Source organism: Blennius ocellaris, assembly GCF_963422515.1.
Source record: "Blennius ocellaris genome assembly, chromosome: 8".
NCBI classification, from domain to species: domain Eukaryota; kingdom Metazoa; phylum Chordata; class Actinopteri; order Blenniiformes; family Blenniidae; genus Blennius; species Blennius ocellaris.
In genome coordinates this window covers 4,026,972-4,041,887 of record NC_137657.1, presented here as the reverse complement: position 1 = coordinate 4,041,887, position 14,916 = coordinate 4,026,972, and the positions used below count along the sequence as shown (strand labels likewise).

General features: G+C 46.4%; 1 protein-coding gene across 2 annotated transcripts in view; it reads right to left on the bottom strand.

Annotated features, from left to right (window-relative positions):
• LOC308133601 (low-density lipoprotein receptor class A domain-containing protein 4-like) overlaps nucleotides 1-14,916 on the bottom strand; it is a 225,267-nt gene that overhangs the window by 14,780 nt on the left and 195,571 nt on the right. For both annotated transcript variants that reach the window (XM_080501053.1, XM_080501054.1), the window contains one exon: nucleotides 1,129-1,283. In XM_080501053.1, coding sequence (XP_080357179.1) covers nucleotides 1,129-1,283 — 155 coding nt within the window. The remainder of the gene's footprint in view (nucleotides 1-1,128; nucleotides 1,284-14,916) is intronic.

The following is a 14,916-nucleotide window of genomic DNA, read 5'->3' as shown; positions in this document are numbered from 1 at the left end:
GGGGAGGGGAAGAGAAGTGTCAAAATCTAAATTGTGAACGTTTTTCTTATGATGGTTTCAGTTAAATTGTTTTTGTTCCATCCATCTTTAGACGTTTACTTCACAACCTGAATGTTGGCCCATGTTTCAGTGCTTCATTCCAAAATCAGAGGTGAGCGAGATCAAAAAAACCCTCGGCTGTCTCACATGAAAGCAATCAAAGACTAACAAACACAGACAGCGACACAGCTCGAGAAGCTGCCTGCAGGTCCTGTTAGACTTTTTACAGGTTTCCAGTGATTCTGTTGTGATTTCCAGTCAACAGATCACCATGAAGAGAATCTTCACACCTTCTGCCACCTTCTCCTTTGACATCCTGGACTCAACAGAAGCCTTTCAAATAGAAACACTTATAAAGATTGTAGGACACATTTTTTGGAGTCTAAATCCTGTACAATGTACTTGTACATATTGTTATTTGTAATTGATATTTTTAATATTTTTCATACATCTAGTACATGTCCATATATATATATATATGAATGTTTGATTATGACAACGCTGGAATCGTGAGTATTCTGAATCTTTTCCTTGATTGACACTTTTCCGGCGAAGATCAAATGTTTGATGGTCCAAATGTGTCTGGAATCCAGAGTTTGCCTCGGGGTGTGTAAATGCAAGCATGTGTGTGTGTTTGTCCCAGAGTGTCAACATGTCAGCGTGGGGGCAGAGCCGCTGTCTGCTGTCTAGACGGCGCTGTAGTGAATTAAACATCAAGGCCTGACAAGAGTGTGGCTCGGAGGAAAACCAATTCAACAAGTTCACCCCGCAGACATGAGCAGAGCTGTTAACACGGCCAGACCGGGACGAACTGGGAACCCCGGCTGGGCTGGAGAGGCCGGAGCTCGCTCAGCACAACCCGGCTGGCAGCACCGTGGCAGAGCTGCAGCAACACACTCATGTGTGACCAGGCTGGGGCTTCACACACAACACATGAACACACACTTTCACTATCGCTTTAGATCAAAATGCTGCTGGCATGGATGCTGGGAAACAGCCCTGCCAGGGAAGTCAATGCAACTCAAATAGTCGCACGCACGCACACACGCACGCACGCACGCACACACACACACACACACACACACTGACCTGCTGGAGGGCATGGTCGTGCCTGCGGGCCTGGCTCTGCCTCGTGATGAAGGACCAGGTGGAGAGCTTGTAGTGGTTGAGCAGGCAGATGATCACCACCACCATCACCGTCATCACCACGATGATGATGACGATCTGAACAAACTCCAGTTCAGCTGCACAAACACACAAGAGAAGAGGGTTAGTGTCAAATCCACGGACGGCACGGTTTGAGAAGGGTGAGACTGAAGCAGCGCGGTGCGTTAGGACGGTGCGTTAGGACGGTGCGTTAGGACGGTGCGTTAGGACGGTGCGTTAGGACAACAAATACACCCGGATGTTTTAGATGTTAATAACTACTTCTGAAATAAAGCCAGAAGAGGAACGGACCACGACACTGATGCCCTGCTTTGTGACACGGTACACTCAGAACATTATCAACAATCCTACGAATGTTATTTTCCTACGATCCATTCATTCATTCATTTGAGTGTATTTCATCTTAAAAAACATACTTTTTTCATACATTTAATCATATTCTTAACATGTAAGACTTCTGTGTATGTGTCTTATTGAGTGTATAATTCTAATTTGTCAATATTTTGTCTTGATCTCTTTACAAGCATTCTCGCTGTTCTTTTAGCTTTATTATTCTTTACATTCAAACCTTGTTCTCATCTATTTAAAAAATATGATCACATCATTGTTTTTATTTTTACTTTATTTTTTTTAAATTTAACCAGCTTCTAAAAATGCGAACTGAAATAACAAACAAAGTTCTCCGTATGTTGTCCTCTAATATCTAATATACCTCCCAATGCAGCCCAGAGAAATCACTGCATCGCTGGTTTGTCTTGAAACATCACAAATGGAGCTCCAGTGTTTTGTTTGTGCTGTAAAAATGGATTCTGTTATTAAAATTGTTGCTTCGGCCCTGTTATGTCATTCACAGCTCGTATAAAATGACCAAATGGTTGTTTTCTTTGTAGCTGCTTCAGTTTTCAGAACGCTCCAAATAGTTGTAGTGAAAACCGACCGCGTCGCCTCAGTCACACTGAAACAGCAAATTCATTGGTCATGTTGCTGATTTAAAAAAAAAGCAAAGCCCTATTTAAAACACAATTATTTGATCCTGACTTCATTTAATGAGTTGGTGTTAAGATAAATGAAGGGAAGTTGTGTTGAGGCCTTTAGCGACTGTTCTGGTGTGGTTCCACCAGCAGGGGGCAGCACAGGTCAACCTGTGGGCCGGTGTGTGTGTGTAGGGCTTCCTCCAGTACAGAGCTGCGGGTGTGTGTGTGCCAGGCTGACGAGTTGTACAGACGAAAGCTTTAAATCAGAGCTGGAGACGAGTGTGGAGACGGCGGTGTCTGTCCCGGCGCACACTGCTTCCTTTGTCCACACGCTGAATAACCGCCGTGTTTTCTGACCGAGCCGCCAGCGCTGATCTGGGATGACCTCCCAGAACGGGGCACGGCGAGCAGACACAATGATGGCGGCCTTACAGTTACGTACGTCAGCCTCTTGTTCATTGTTTGTCTTTCATCCTCTCACTCCTCCATTGCTCCACCCGTCTACTCCTCCAACGCCCTTCTCCTGGAGTCTGCCGCCTTTCTTCAACCTCTCGTCCTCTCCTCTTCTCTCGCCCACCCTCATTCCTTCCCTTGTTTCTTGCTCATCGTCTCCCACTTTCTCTCCACCTCCGCCTATCACTCTTCCCGCTCTCCTTCTGCGATCAAAGGCTCTTTTGTTGCGTGTTGTCAGCCTGAGCAGAAGTCTTGACCCCGTCTGGTGCTGGCACTCAGTGTGACCTCTGACTCATACACTTACTCACTGCTCCGTCGTTCATGCACTTTTCTGTTTAACAATTTGTGCCCTTGTAGCTCTGCATGAACAAATGACGCTAAACAGGCGGGTTTGACAGGTGGGAATTGGGGTCACGCCAAGAAGCCCCCCCCCCAAAAAAAAAAGAAATGATGAATTCCTGCAAAAAGCAGAGCAGAAGCCCAGAAGAAGCCAGCGTTCCAGTTGTCCGGAGCCTTTCCCTGTCTTCCCAGACTGGGTAATCCTCCCCGGCTTATTCGTCTGCATTAGGCTGGGTTAGAGTCGAGCCTGAGCTGAAACATAAACCTACCCAAACCTGCCCGAGCTCCTCCACCACAGCAGCCACAAGGGAAGGGCGGGGCGGGACTGAGACGCCGCACATGGCCAACCATCAGAAAAGCCCAGCCGAGGGGGGGGCCGAGGGGGGGCTGTGAAGCAACGAAACCTAAGCCAGTAAAACCAACCGACAATAACCAGCAGAGAACCCAGGGGGTGCTTACTGCAACGGCAAACAAGCTCTGCAACTTTCCTTTTGTCAAGCCCAGAGTGATGAGTGAGAAGGTAAAGCCACTGAAACCCACCCCTAGAAAATTAAGCAACACGGACACTTAAAGCCTCTTTGAAACAATTACCTTCACACACGCTATTGAAGTTGAGAACGACGGCCCAACCCCTTTCTCACACAGCACATTGGAGTTTTTCATCACATTTTAAAATGTGTCTTTCCTCTGGACCTGGAAAAGGAGGACTGGGAGGGGTGTCAAGAGAACGGATCAAGAGAAGGACCCGTGGAGGGCAGAAGGAACGGTTCCCTCTGGTTCCTTCAGGAACCCACTGCTTCCTAAAGATCTTTGACAGGAGAACCCTCAAAGTCAAGCAATGCTTCCTCATGCCCCTCGTCACAAAGCTCGAGCAGATGCCATCCAAAAATAAAAAGATGATATTCAAGACTGGCTGTAACATATCATAGCTGCCAATGCATCCCACAACTATTGAATCTGTGTGAGTGGCTGGATGATCAGGATTAGCCAGTCAAGCTAACTGTGCACCGTCATCATGACAAGTTCTAAACCCTCTTCAGAAGTTTGCAGGATGTTGATGGCATTTACCTCACAATTCAACTCGTACCAGCAGGAATCTGCCAGATGGTTTTGGAGGTCCAGCAATGAACCAGAAAAAAAGGTGACTTGTTCAGTCTGACATTGCAGGAGAGGAATGAAGACTGAGTCCAGTGACACATTTCTTTTCAGTTCCCAATGTAAAACGTACTGATGTAGATCAGTACTAGACATAGTGTCTGGAAACGTGCCCGTATCCACGAAGCATCCTCAAAGTAGCTCTTTGTGACGTCACTCTTTAAAAAATCTTACAATTCCTCAGATTTGAAGATTTTTCTTAGAATTTCCCCTTACTCAGATAAAAGTCATTCACAAAACATCTTCATTCCTAGGAGAGATCTCAAGGTGGAAAACCACTAAAAGTACTGAGGAGGACTATAAAGAAGCCTTAAAAGTTTCCCTAAAAGTTTCTCAAACAGACAAGATGATAGAAAGACAGCGAAAAAGATGTTCTCTGTTTGTTTAACGGCAACGATTGAATGACGCTACAGGAATACTGTTTTTGTCGACCTCATCAGGGAGGAGCTCAGACCACTGCTCTTCTGTCCAGTTGGACTTTCCTGTTCTTTTTCTGGTTTGCATTGCATTTCTTGTTTTCATCATTCTGCCAAATTTGAAAAGAGCTCCAACAATCACAGGAATTAGTGACACCGGGTCATTCATTAATATCATTATAATACATTAAGTGGTAAAAAATAACCAGCATGGACAGAAAAGATAACAATGATCAAATCAACGTAATAATCTGCATGTGAACAAAGTAATTTCAATCATTTTTAAGCTTTGTACAAATTAATTAAATTTTTCTGAGTCTCATCATCATCATAACATAAAATAATTTTCATGATTACACATTTTTAACGCAGCCCAAAGAGCACAGAGCGTCTTCCTCCCTCTAACAAGCAATCACAGCTTTCAGCAGACTGCATCATCCAGAGCAACGGGGTCAACCACACCTCCTCACCAACATACAAGTTGCTGTCAACTGCTTGCTGAGAGTTACACTTCCTGAAGCACTTTTCAGAGTTCTAGGCGAAGCTGAGAGACTCTGAGACGCAGATTTCCATTCATCTGTTCAACTGCTGTCAACACTTTCACCAAAAGTAGACAAATTAATTTCAAGGTAGAAACATTTTTTTAGGTTTTATGAGAAATCATTTAAAGGTGCAGTTCTGAAATGTGGACCAAACTATACATGCTAGTAACTTTGACTGTAGGCGGTACACACACACACACACACACACACAATCCACCCTCCAATGGCGTTCGGTGTCTTGCCCAAGGACAGGTGGAAATCAGACCACTAACCTGGAGCAACCGGATGCACAGCCGCCCCACTTTTATTGAGGCCACCTCACAGGAAGCTGCAGTGGATCCTGAAAGCTCACAAATACTCCAGAAAGTCTGCGCAACGCCAGTCCTCTCACTGTTGTACTGCTGTGCAAAGACACTGCTTTCATCACGGAACCAATCAACCTGCAGCCCCACAGCTTTTCAAGACAAACTTGCAATAGTACTGGAGTTTGGGCAACCGTCAAGTTGATAGATTGGCATTAAATGATAATTTGATCCTTTTCAGAAGTCTTGTAAGACCTTCCGATAGAACCTGATACCTTATAACAACAGCAAAGTAAAAAAAGGCAAAGTTACGCAACTTCCAAGGACAAGGTCATAAATCCATCCTGCTATGGGCGGGAGAGCCTGCTCCGGTAAGAGGGGTTAGGTAAGATAGTCGAGGTGAACCAATCACAGGCAGAGTAAGGGCGAGACATGTTTTCATTACCATAGAGAAGTAGACATGGAGGAGCTGCTCCTATTTCTTTTCATTGTTCACTCACTTCACTTCCTGTAAATTTACACCGGAGCTACGACGAGGAACGATCTTGACGGTTGGAGGCGACTGCCAGTCTTTGCATAATTACAGTCTGTGACCAGTTTATGTGTCTTTAAAACGCCAAACAAAGTGTCTGAAGCAAAACCTCTCTTGGGGTGTCGTAGTCCCCGGGTAGGGAGTCTCCGCCCTCGCTCCAAAGACCACAACGTGTTGAGAAAGGCGTTCCGTTACCAGGCTGCTTGTTTCATCTGGGAAGCTTCAGCCACTACCAGCCCGGGCCTGTGCGCTCGCCACAGCAGCCACAGGGAGGGGAGGCTTTCATTCAGAGAACTGTATTCTGGGAAACTAAGTCGGCCGGGCCCTTCTGTAAGCCGACCGGATAAATATCACACACTCTTGCCTTCTGCCGTTGTAAAAGCCACACAAACCAGACTGCCCGACGCTGGCGTCCTTCTTCTGAAGTACAGGCGGGGATGTTTTTACAACCCAACTTCATGTTTTTACAGTTCCAGCAGAAAAAAGAAAAAGAAAAGAAAAAGAGTGTGGTTGCTGCAGTCAGTGGTTTCTGAACGTCAGGGAGGAAGGAAGTCGGGGAGGAGTGGAGGAGGAACGCAGGAAGGAAGCGAGGAGGAGGAGAAGAGATTGAATAAGAGAGGGAAAAGTGGGGAGGCCTATCCTGCCTGAACCCCAGTATCCACCCAGTATCCACCCAGTATCCACCCAGTATCCACCCAGTATCCACCCAGTATCCACCCAGTATCCACCCATGTTCACAGCCTCCAAGAACACAGTGTACGAGTCCGGGCTGCCTCGTGGGCCAGAGAACAGTGTGTGCTGGCAGTCTGCATTACCAGCACCAGTCTGATGTTATTACAACAGTAATCCACTTGTCAAAACAATATCAGCCCAGCGTCTGCAGCACCCTTATTCCTTCAGTAGGCAGATTCATTTGCCTCGCAAGCCAGGCGTCCTGTCCTCTTTTCCTTTTTTTTTTTTTCCCACAGAGGCTGCAGAGTTTACGGAAATCATATGAAAGTGACCAGACCACAATTCAAGTCCTTTAACAGCTGGACTATCACTGTCCCTGCTTTACCAGACGAAGGCATCGACGTAATCTGAAAAATGTACAAGATACTTCACATTTGCATGATGTTCTGGAGCTTCAGTGAGGGAGCAACAACTAAAACAATCTACACTCTACTGTCTTTTTCAACCTTTTCCAAGGAAATGTGTTTTAAAAAAATAGACATTTCACTTTGAAGAGAATCAAGTCATTTATTTGTGTCACTTTTACAGTACACCAGTCTTCATGGAAGCACTACTCTGCATGAGTCAGCGTCTAAATATAAACAACACAATTATCCCTAGAAAATTAAAATGAATCAGACAAAAAAAAAAAAGAAGAGGATCAAACCTCCTTTTTGCGGAGCCCCTGACAACGCAAGACTTCAATAAGTGTTTGGAAAAGCTGCACACTCTTCCTGCAGAAAACCACAAGGAGTCCCTCTATCGTCCAAAGTTACCTACTGTGACAAAATTACAAAGCGGCTCATAAAGCTGGCGTAGAGCATTTCTCAAACACCAGCAGAGATCCATACAGCCGCCGTCTATTCTACCATGTTCAACTTAGGATTCAAGACCAAGATCACTACGGGAGAAAGGCAGAGTATTGATACGAATCACCAGTTCAGCTCAAAGAGACACGACAATGAAATGCTTCTCCACAAAACGGATCATTTTTTAAACTTGGGGGGGGAAAAGTGATATTTTCAGTGGCTTGGCGCACCGTTGTCGTGGCTGGACGCCCGAAACGCAACCACAGTTTTCCCTTTTCACTTGAAAACATTAAATGGGGCCTCAGAGACAAACAAACCAAATAATAGACACGTTCACATGGCGTCTCTGAGCAAGCACTTGTAAATGTCTTGTTTGTTGTGACCACAATTGCAAAAGCATTAACATCACGTGATAAAATGGCAGCACAAACACGGCTTTAAAAAAAAAAAAAAAAGGTAGAAAAATGATTCCCTATTTGGGTTGAATTGCCCATTTTTGAGAACAATACGTAGATTTTCCAACAGGAAATAGACTCATGTTGGACGCACAGCAGCTGCCACATTTTAACAAGCCACACTAAAAGCATGATGGGTAAACAGCATGGGGCGAGGGCGAGAGAGAGAGAGTGAGAAAGTGCACACACTGACCCAACGACGGCCTTTTGACCTGTGTGTGTGAGAGTGTGTGGGGGGGGGGGGGGGGGGGGGGTGAGGCCACAGGGAGGTCAGACAGTTCAGCTGACCCGTGGGTGAACAGAAGCAGTCAGACACACAGCCGAGCCGAGCCGAGCCGAGCCGAGCCGAGCCGAGCACCGTCTGAAGGCCGACTGACGTACGGGCACCTTCAAGGGTCAAACGGCTTCATTCCTCTGAAGAAAACGCTCGTCTCAAAAACGCTGATGGGGATTTTCCAGAGCGGGCGGGACGCGCCGTTTCAAACGCTTTTCTTTATTTTCAGCCAATAAAACCAATTGTGCCTGGGTGGAGATATTGCACTCTGACGGATAATACGATTTGCTGGAAGCTGTATCATACCAGGGGGTGTTCAAAGAGTGTGGAGGGCAGATATGAGAGGTCGGGGTAATGCCGTTTCCCAGCATGAGTAATTACTTTACATTTTGGGGAAGTTGTGATGAAAAAACTAAAAGTGGAGGATAAATATATTTTCCTGTAAAAAATAACACATTCTGAAACTGAATTTATGGAGAATAATTAAAATCTTGGCTTGCTGGAGCAGTTCCAGTCTATGTACCATATATTGTGAATGATAAACTACAGCATGTTTAAATGATTCTTTATGGCTCCCTTTACGCCATTAACAACGATTATATATGACAAAAACACGAGACGGGATTAGATTAAAATGATATCAATTAAACATACAATTATTTGTCCAGATGGAACTGCACCATGTTTGTTTCCCACCTTTTAGATCAACAGTTGATCTGCTGTTTGTCACGCCAGTGTTTGTTGACTTTGTTATTCTTTGATTTCTGTGCTATTGACCTCTGACCTTCTGTCACCAGCCATGATGTAAAGTTGAAAAAAAAAAAGGAATGAAATACAATCCCTGGTCAACCCAATCTGGAGCAGTATGGCTCCACCTGATTGGCTAAACATGTTGACATGCCCACTGCATGGAAATGCCAATTATTGCAGTTCCGTCAGCGTTGTAAATGTTGAAATTGACGATATGTTTGCAGGTACAGCTCTCGCGCGTACAAGTTGGGTGTTTGTCAGGAGAACTGAATGCAAAGGAGTTGTTACCAATGACCAGTGAGAGCCAGGCTGTAAATATCGTCCTCGTCACTGAAGCTGGACTTCCACAAACATGTTCATTCAAGGACAACAAAGGACCACTCCGAGGCCAATGGATTATTTGGGGTTTTTTGGGGTTCCTTTATACATCAATTGATTTGAATGAGGATTTTTTTTTCTTCTATGATTTAAACCAATACTAACACAGCTGTATTTAAAAAAAAAAACGTCCCCAGGGTCACTTGAACAAACAAGCATCCAGGTAGTTCATCTGATGAATGAACTTACAGAATGGATTGCTGATGCTCAGAAACTGCACATACATGTTGAAGCAGAGAACAGTCCAGCATTTTTTTACTGATTAAAACATAGTTTATTTTGACGGATTAGACTACGAGACAAGAGACAATCTTTGACGTTAGGTCAGTCAAAACGATGGACAGCCAGAACGTTTAGCAGGATCTCTGGGTTGGAGGCCTGGACGCTGGTTTTATTAGCTTTATACACCAATACTATGAAGTGAAGTGAGCATTACAACATTGAAGATAGGCCTATTAAATATAAAGGCAATCTGTCTTTGTGCGATGCTCTAGCGGTGTACGATCAGCCGCAGAGCCTTCCAAACCTTGGATGTGCTAACGCTGTAATATCCACAGTAGATCCATTTCTGCGGGCAGCAAGAAACAGTTAACGGCAAGAGAAACTCACTCCGATGACTAATGAGGGCGTACAGGCCCGGCCTGTTCGGCCCTGAAATGAAAATCAGGCTAATGGCTATCTATAGAGACAGTGCACACTCTGCTGGGGCCTCTAACATTGTTATTGCTCAATAAAGTTAACATTTGAGCTCGGATGACCTTAGACGCTTCCGTGAGAAAACGCGTTTAGTTTGCACAAAGGAGCGAGCCTTTTGTCCAGAACCATGAGAATGCATTCTGCGATGCAGGTTTGAAAGTGGATGTGTGCTGACAGTACAGAGTCTGAGCGTGCAGGGACGAGGACGGAGAGGAAGCAAAGGAGGCGGGGGGGGGGGGGGGGGGGGGGGGGGGGCTCACTAGCTGCTTGCTAATTCAGAGTCGGAGAGCTACTCCCACCAGCACAGGAAATGCCTTTTCTCTCTTTCAGATAGAGGAGAGCTTCAGCTGTCATGAATCCTATTCCTTAGCAGCCAAATGTAGCGGCGCGCAGTCCCAGAGCTGAAAGCAGCAGTTTATGGGATCTGCAGGAAAGCGCGGCGGCGACTGGGGTGCGGCTCGGGGAGGTGACAGGACAGCAGAAAACAGATGGCGAAGACACCCGAGTCTTCTCAGATTCTCCGAGTAGAACAAAAGCAGACTGTGGAGACACGCAGCGCATGCATTAAATTCACTGAACACGAGCCAAAGCTCCTCGCTATGAAAACAAGGAGGTAGACGATGGTGCAGAAGCCTCCAGGCTCTCTGAGAATGTTCAGAGTCTTAACGACCCCGAGGAAGGGCATCAGTGGAGGTTACAGCAGACTGGTGATGCTGGAGGTCTGGACGTTTACCAGCATCCACAATATGAAGAAGGCCAGAAGAGCAGCCAACACAGAAACGTGGAGGTGTGAAGGCCAGGACGTTCTCTCCCACATGAACAACACTGGATTATGTGGAGCTATGGAGGACTACTGGGTGTGTCATTGCAGATGGTGATCGTCTCTTACACCTCTTTTAAAACATAGACAGTTAACTTTCTTATTAATCTGCAAAAGGAGGAGCCTAAAACCACAGCAGGCTTGTAGAGTGTCTTCTCAGAAGCTTCAGATCTGCATCTTACAACCTTTGGGCTCATGAAGTGCCTCAGGATTCTGCCTCCGATTTCCCAAAACATTGTAGTGAAGCCAAACATGGAGAACCCGCAGACTGACTTTGCGGTGTTGTGGATCACCTCTCCACTCTTCAACATTACAGTGAAGCCAAAAATGTAACTCTCACCAACAAACAAATTAAAGACTCTTCATAAAAAGTCCTACATGATCAGGACCTGGGCTCTGCCCCTGCTTGTTACTGATGGCGACTCCCAGCTGGTCCTGGACTCCAGGGTGGGAACGTGAGTCTCGAGCTGGGGTGTGAAACATGAGGCCTGTGGGCCAGAACCGGCTTGCAAGACATTTCGATCTGAGAAAGCATTGATTTTAAAACAAAAAAACTCATTTATAAGAGTAGTGGACACAACACTGAGCCCCGAGCTGACATGTCAATGAACTGCTATCAAAGTAGCCTCAAAGTCATGCTGTCATGGTGAGTTGGTAAAAATACCCATTATGCAACAGCTAGGGTAGAAGTTTTTTTGACATTTCACTGTATTTTGCACCAGAAGGTTTCACTAAAATTGGCTTTATGTTGAGATTGTTGGCATTTTCTGTCTTAATTGTGAAAATGTAGACATTTGTATCTCTGTACTCTGTGCCAAAACAAAGAAAAACTTTAAAGCTTAAAGTTAAAGGCTATTATGTCACTATGTTACCAGTCCAGCTCACTCAGGATGTAAACTGGCCTGCATGTGGAACCTGAACTGAAATAAGAGCCTCTTGCATACCGGTGTAGCTACCAGATCTGTCCGGGGCGGCGCTTGTACTGGCGCTTGCTGATGACGTTGCACATCATGAATGGCTGCGATGACGTTTCGCATTAGCACTGGTTGCAATTTTCTCCCGTCACAGTGTAAATAAGTTGGGAAGCTGACGTTAGCTTCGTAGCTTCGTGGAACGCTAACGTGGTTGTGTGAGGTGAACAGGAAGCAGCAGAGCTCACTCTGGTCTAACTTCAGCAGAGTGTGGAGACTGAAGGTGCCTGGTAAAACTTCGTCTGATTATCATGACGTGTCCGTCTATTTTTCCCCTCTTCCTTTTACCTTCCAAGGACTTTCCAGTTCTTTTTTGAGCATCAAGCCCTTTTCCTCAACATAGCCTATTTGATTATGAATGTCTACTTGTTGGATTTTGTATCTGCTTTTTTTGTGTGTATTATCCATCTATCTATCCGTCCATCCAGCCATCCCGTATTGTATTTGGTCCATGTAGCATTGCCATAGTTCCTATCGTGTGTGACGTTTTCGGCAGGCGCAGGCACGAGCCCCTCACAGGTCTGGTTACCGTACCTCGTGTTTGACATCATGAAGATGTGACACAAAACTGAAATATTCTCTTGTTGTCACGTGTGTCAAAACTCAAAATGCAAAACAAGCATCCCATTGGAAAGAGTATATGTTGTGCGACACATTTACAGAGAAGTGTGTTTATTTCCATGATTGCTAGTGGAAGCTGCAGAGAGCCACAAGAGGCAGGCTGCAGACCCCTGCTCTTCACAGATATCTGCCTTCTGCGGACACTCAAGTGTAGATGCTGCAGATGACTACTTTCCTGCTTCCTGCTGCTCGTCTCAGCAGTTTGAAAAAAAAATCTCATTCTCAGTTGCACCTGGCAATCAAATCTGCACCCGACACTTGTGAAGCGCTGTGCACTGCATCCGGCATGACTGGTAATGGAAAGTGCTGTGTCACTGTAACAAAAAACATGGACTCAGAGTGCTCCGTGTGCGTGTCTGACGAGCGAACGAATGAACCAGCGAGCGAGCGACTGAGCCAGAGCACCCCGAAGAAGCAAATGTGCATGTTAATATGAAGTGGAGGGAGGGAAGATGAAAATAAAAGTGCCTTTTTTTGCTCCGACTGGCTCGTTCTTCTTCTGCTGCCCAGCTAGAGGCCTGCTGAGTTCACAGCCTGCTGCCCACCACACCGGGCCCACACACGCACACACACACACGCACACGCACACGCACACGCACACGCACACGCACACGCACACACAGCCCTGTCTGCTGCCACTGCCGTTGCTATGGTAATCCTTGGGCACGGTGCCGTGATCAACAAGGCCCGGAGCTGCTGGGGCGCCATGGCAGCGACCTGGCTGGCACACACACACACACACACACACACACACACACACACACACACACACACACACACACACACACACACACACACACACACACACACACACACACACACACACACACACACACACACACACACACACACACACACACACACACACACACACACACACACACACACACACACACACACGGATGGATGGAAGGAGGCGAGGAAGGAGAGAAAGCCAGGGCGCATATAAAAAAGAAGAGTTCAGTAATGAAGGACCAGAGTTGGATGAAAGACGCACTGCTGAGCCTCCCTTGGGAGGTGTGTGCAGTGTAACGTCTAGACGGCTGGTATCAGGCAGGAAGCAGCAGTGAAACGGTGTGCGTGTGTGTGTGTGTGTGTGTGTGTGTGTGTGCGTGTGTGTGTGTGTGTGTGTGACACAGCATGAAGTAGATATCAGCCTAGTTACAGCCCCCCCCCACAGTCAGTCAGTCTCTCCATGGAAATAAATGAACTAGTTTAGTGCTGCTTAACCCCGAGGAGAGAATTGGGGGGGGGGGGTGTATCTGTGTGGGTACGAAGCCCATTTGGCAGGTATCGCCAAGCCAGCGACGAGATGACGACGCCATGCAAGGAGAGGAAACGATGGAAGAGGAAGAGGCTGATGAAGGAGGAAGGAGATAATGAGTGTGTCAGAGAGCGAGAGAGAGAGAAAAAGAGAGAAAGAGAGAGAGAGAGAGAGGGGGGGGGGGTGCCAGACATGCTGTGGGGACTGAGGGCAACAAGAGAACAAACAATTACAGCTCTGTCTCCCCCCTCACACAGCAGAGCAGGGGGAATCAGACAGCTCCGTCTCTGCTGCACCACAGAGACTAAAATGGGATTACAGAGCAGGAAGCCTCCAACTTGTGCAACGCTTTAAAGAGGCAGTGCTCTCCTCGCAGCCGGCTGAAACCACAAGAGCCCAAATAGGGCGAATCACATGTGATGACCGGGACTTGACGGGTAGGGGCAGTTTATGAGAGCGTGGACAAGTAATCGGAGAATCAGATTAAATCAAACTCACAGGAAGGATGAGTGATAATGTGTCACTGGAGAAGAAAGCCATAATCATGACTTGTTGGGTTGATTATTAAGGCGAAAACGAGAATACTACATACTGTCACGCTTTCAAGCAAAAAGACGAGAGAACTTGGTGGTGAGCGTGTTGGACGAGTTGGATTCAACAGGAATGAAGAAAAACCAATTCAACACGTATGATAAAGTCCAGTGACACGGCTGCAGTGCATCGGACAGTGTGAAGTCGTTCACCGCCACAACACTAGGGGGCATAACCACGTGAAACTCGGTTGTTTTTATGTTTCATTATGAGCAATGTGACAAAAATATCAACTGCACATTTTAGCTTCGAGTGCAAAGCAGCGCACGGTAGCAGCGAGCTGCAGACGTGCCTCCTGCCCGCTGTCGTCCATATTAGCAGAGGTGAGCGCCGCGCTGTGGGCGGCGCCAAAACCACAACGTTTTACCCCATTTAACAGCTCCAGCCTCCAATCAGGTTAACTTTCCATATACAACACCATCATCTGCATCACGTGGATGTTTCTTGTCTCGCTCCATGACGTGGTGGAGCAGACCAATCCCAGCCCTCCAGGTCTGCGTACGTCACTTTGCGTTCTGTGCTGCGTCAAATGTATAGACCAGAGGTGTCAAACACTTTTCAGTTCAGTGGCCACATTCAGCCCAATTCCATCTTGAATGGGCCAGAGCGCTAAAATATATAGTGCCTGAATAATCTTTAAAATTAAACTTTAAAGTC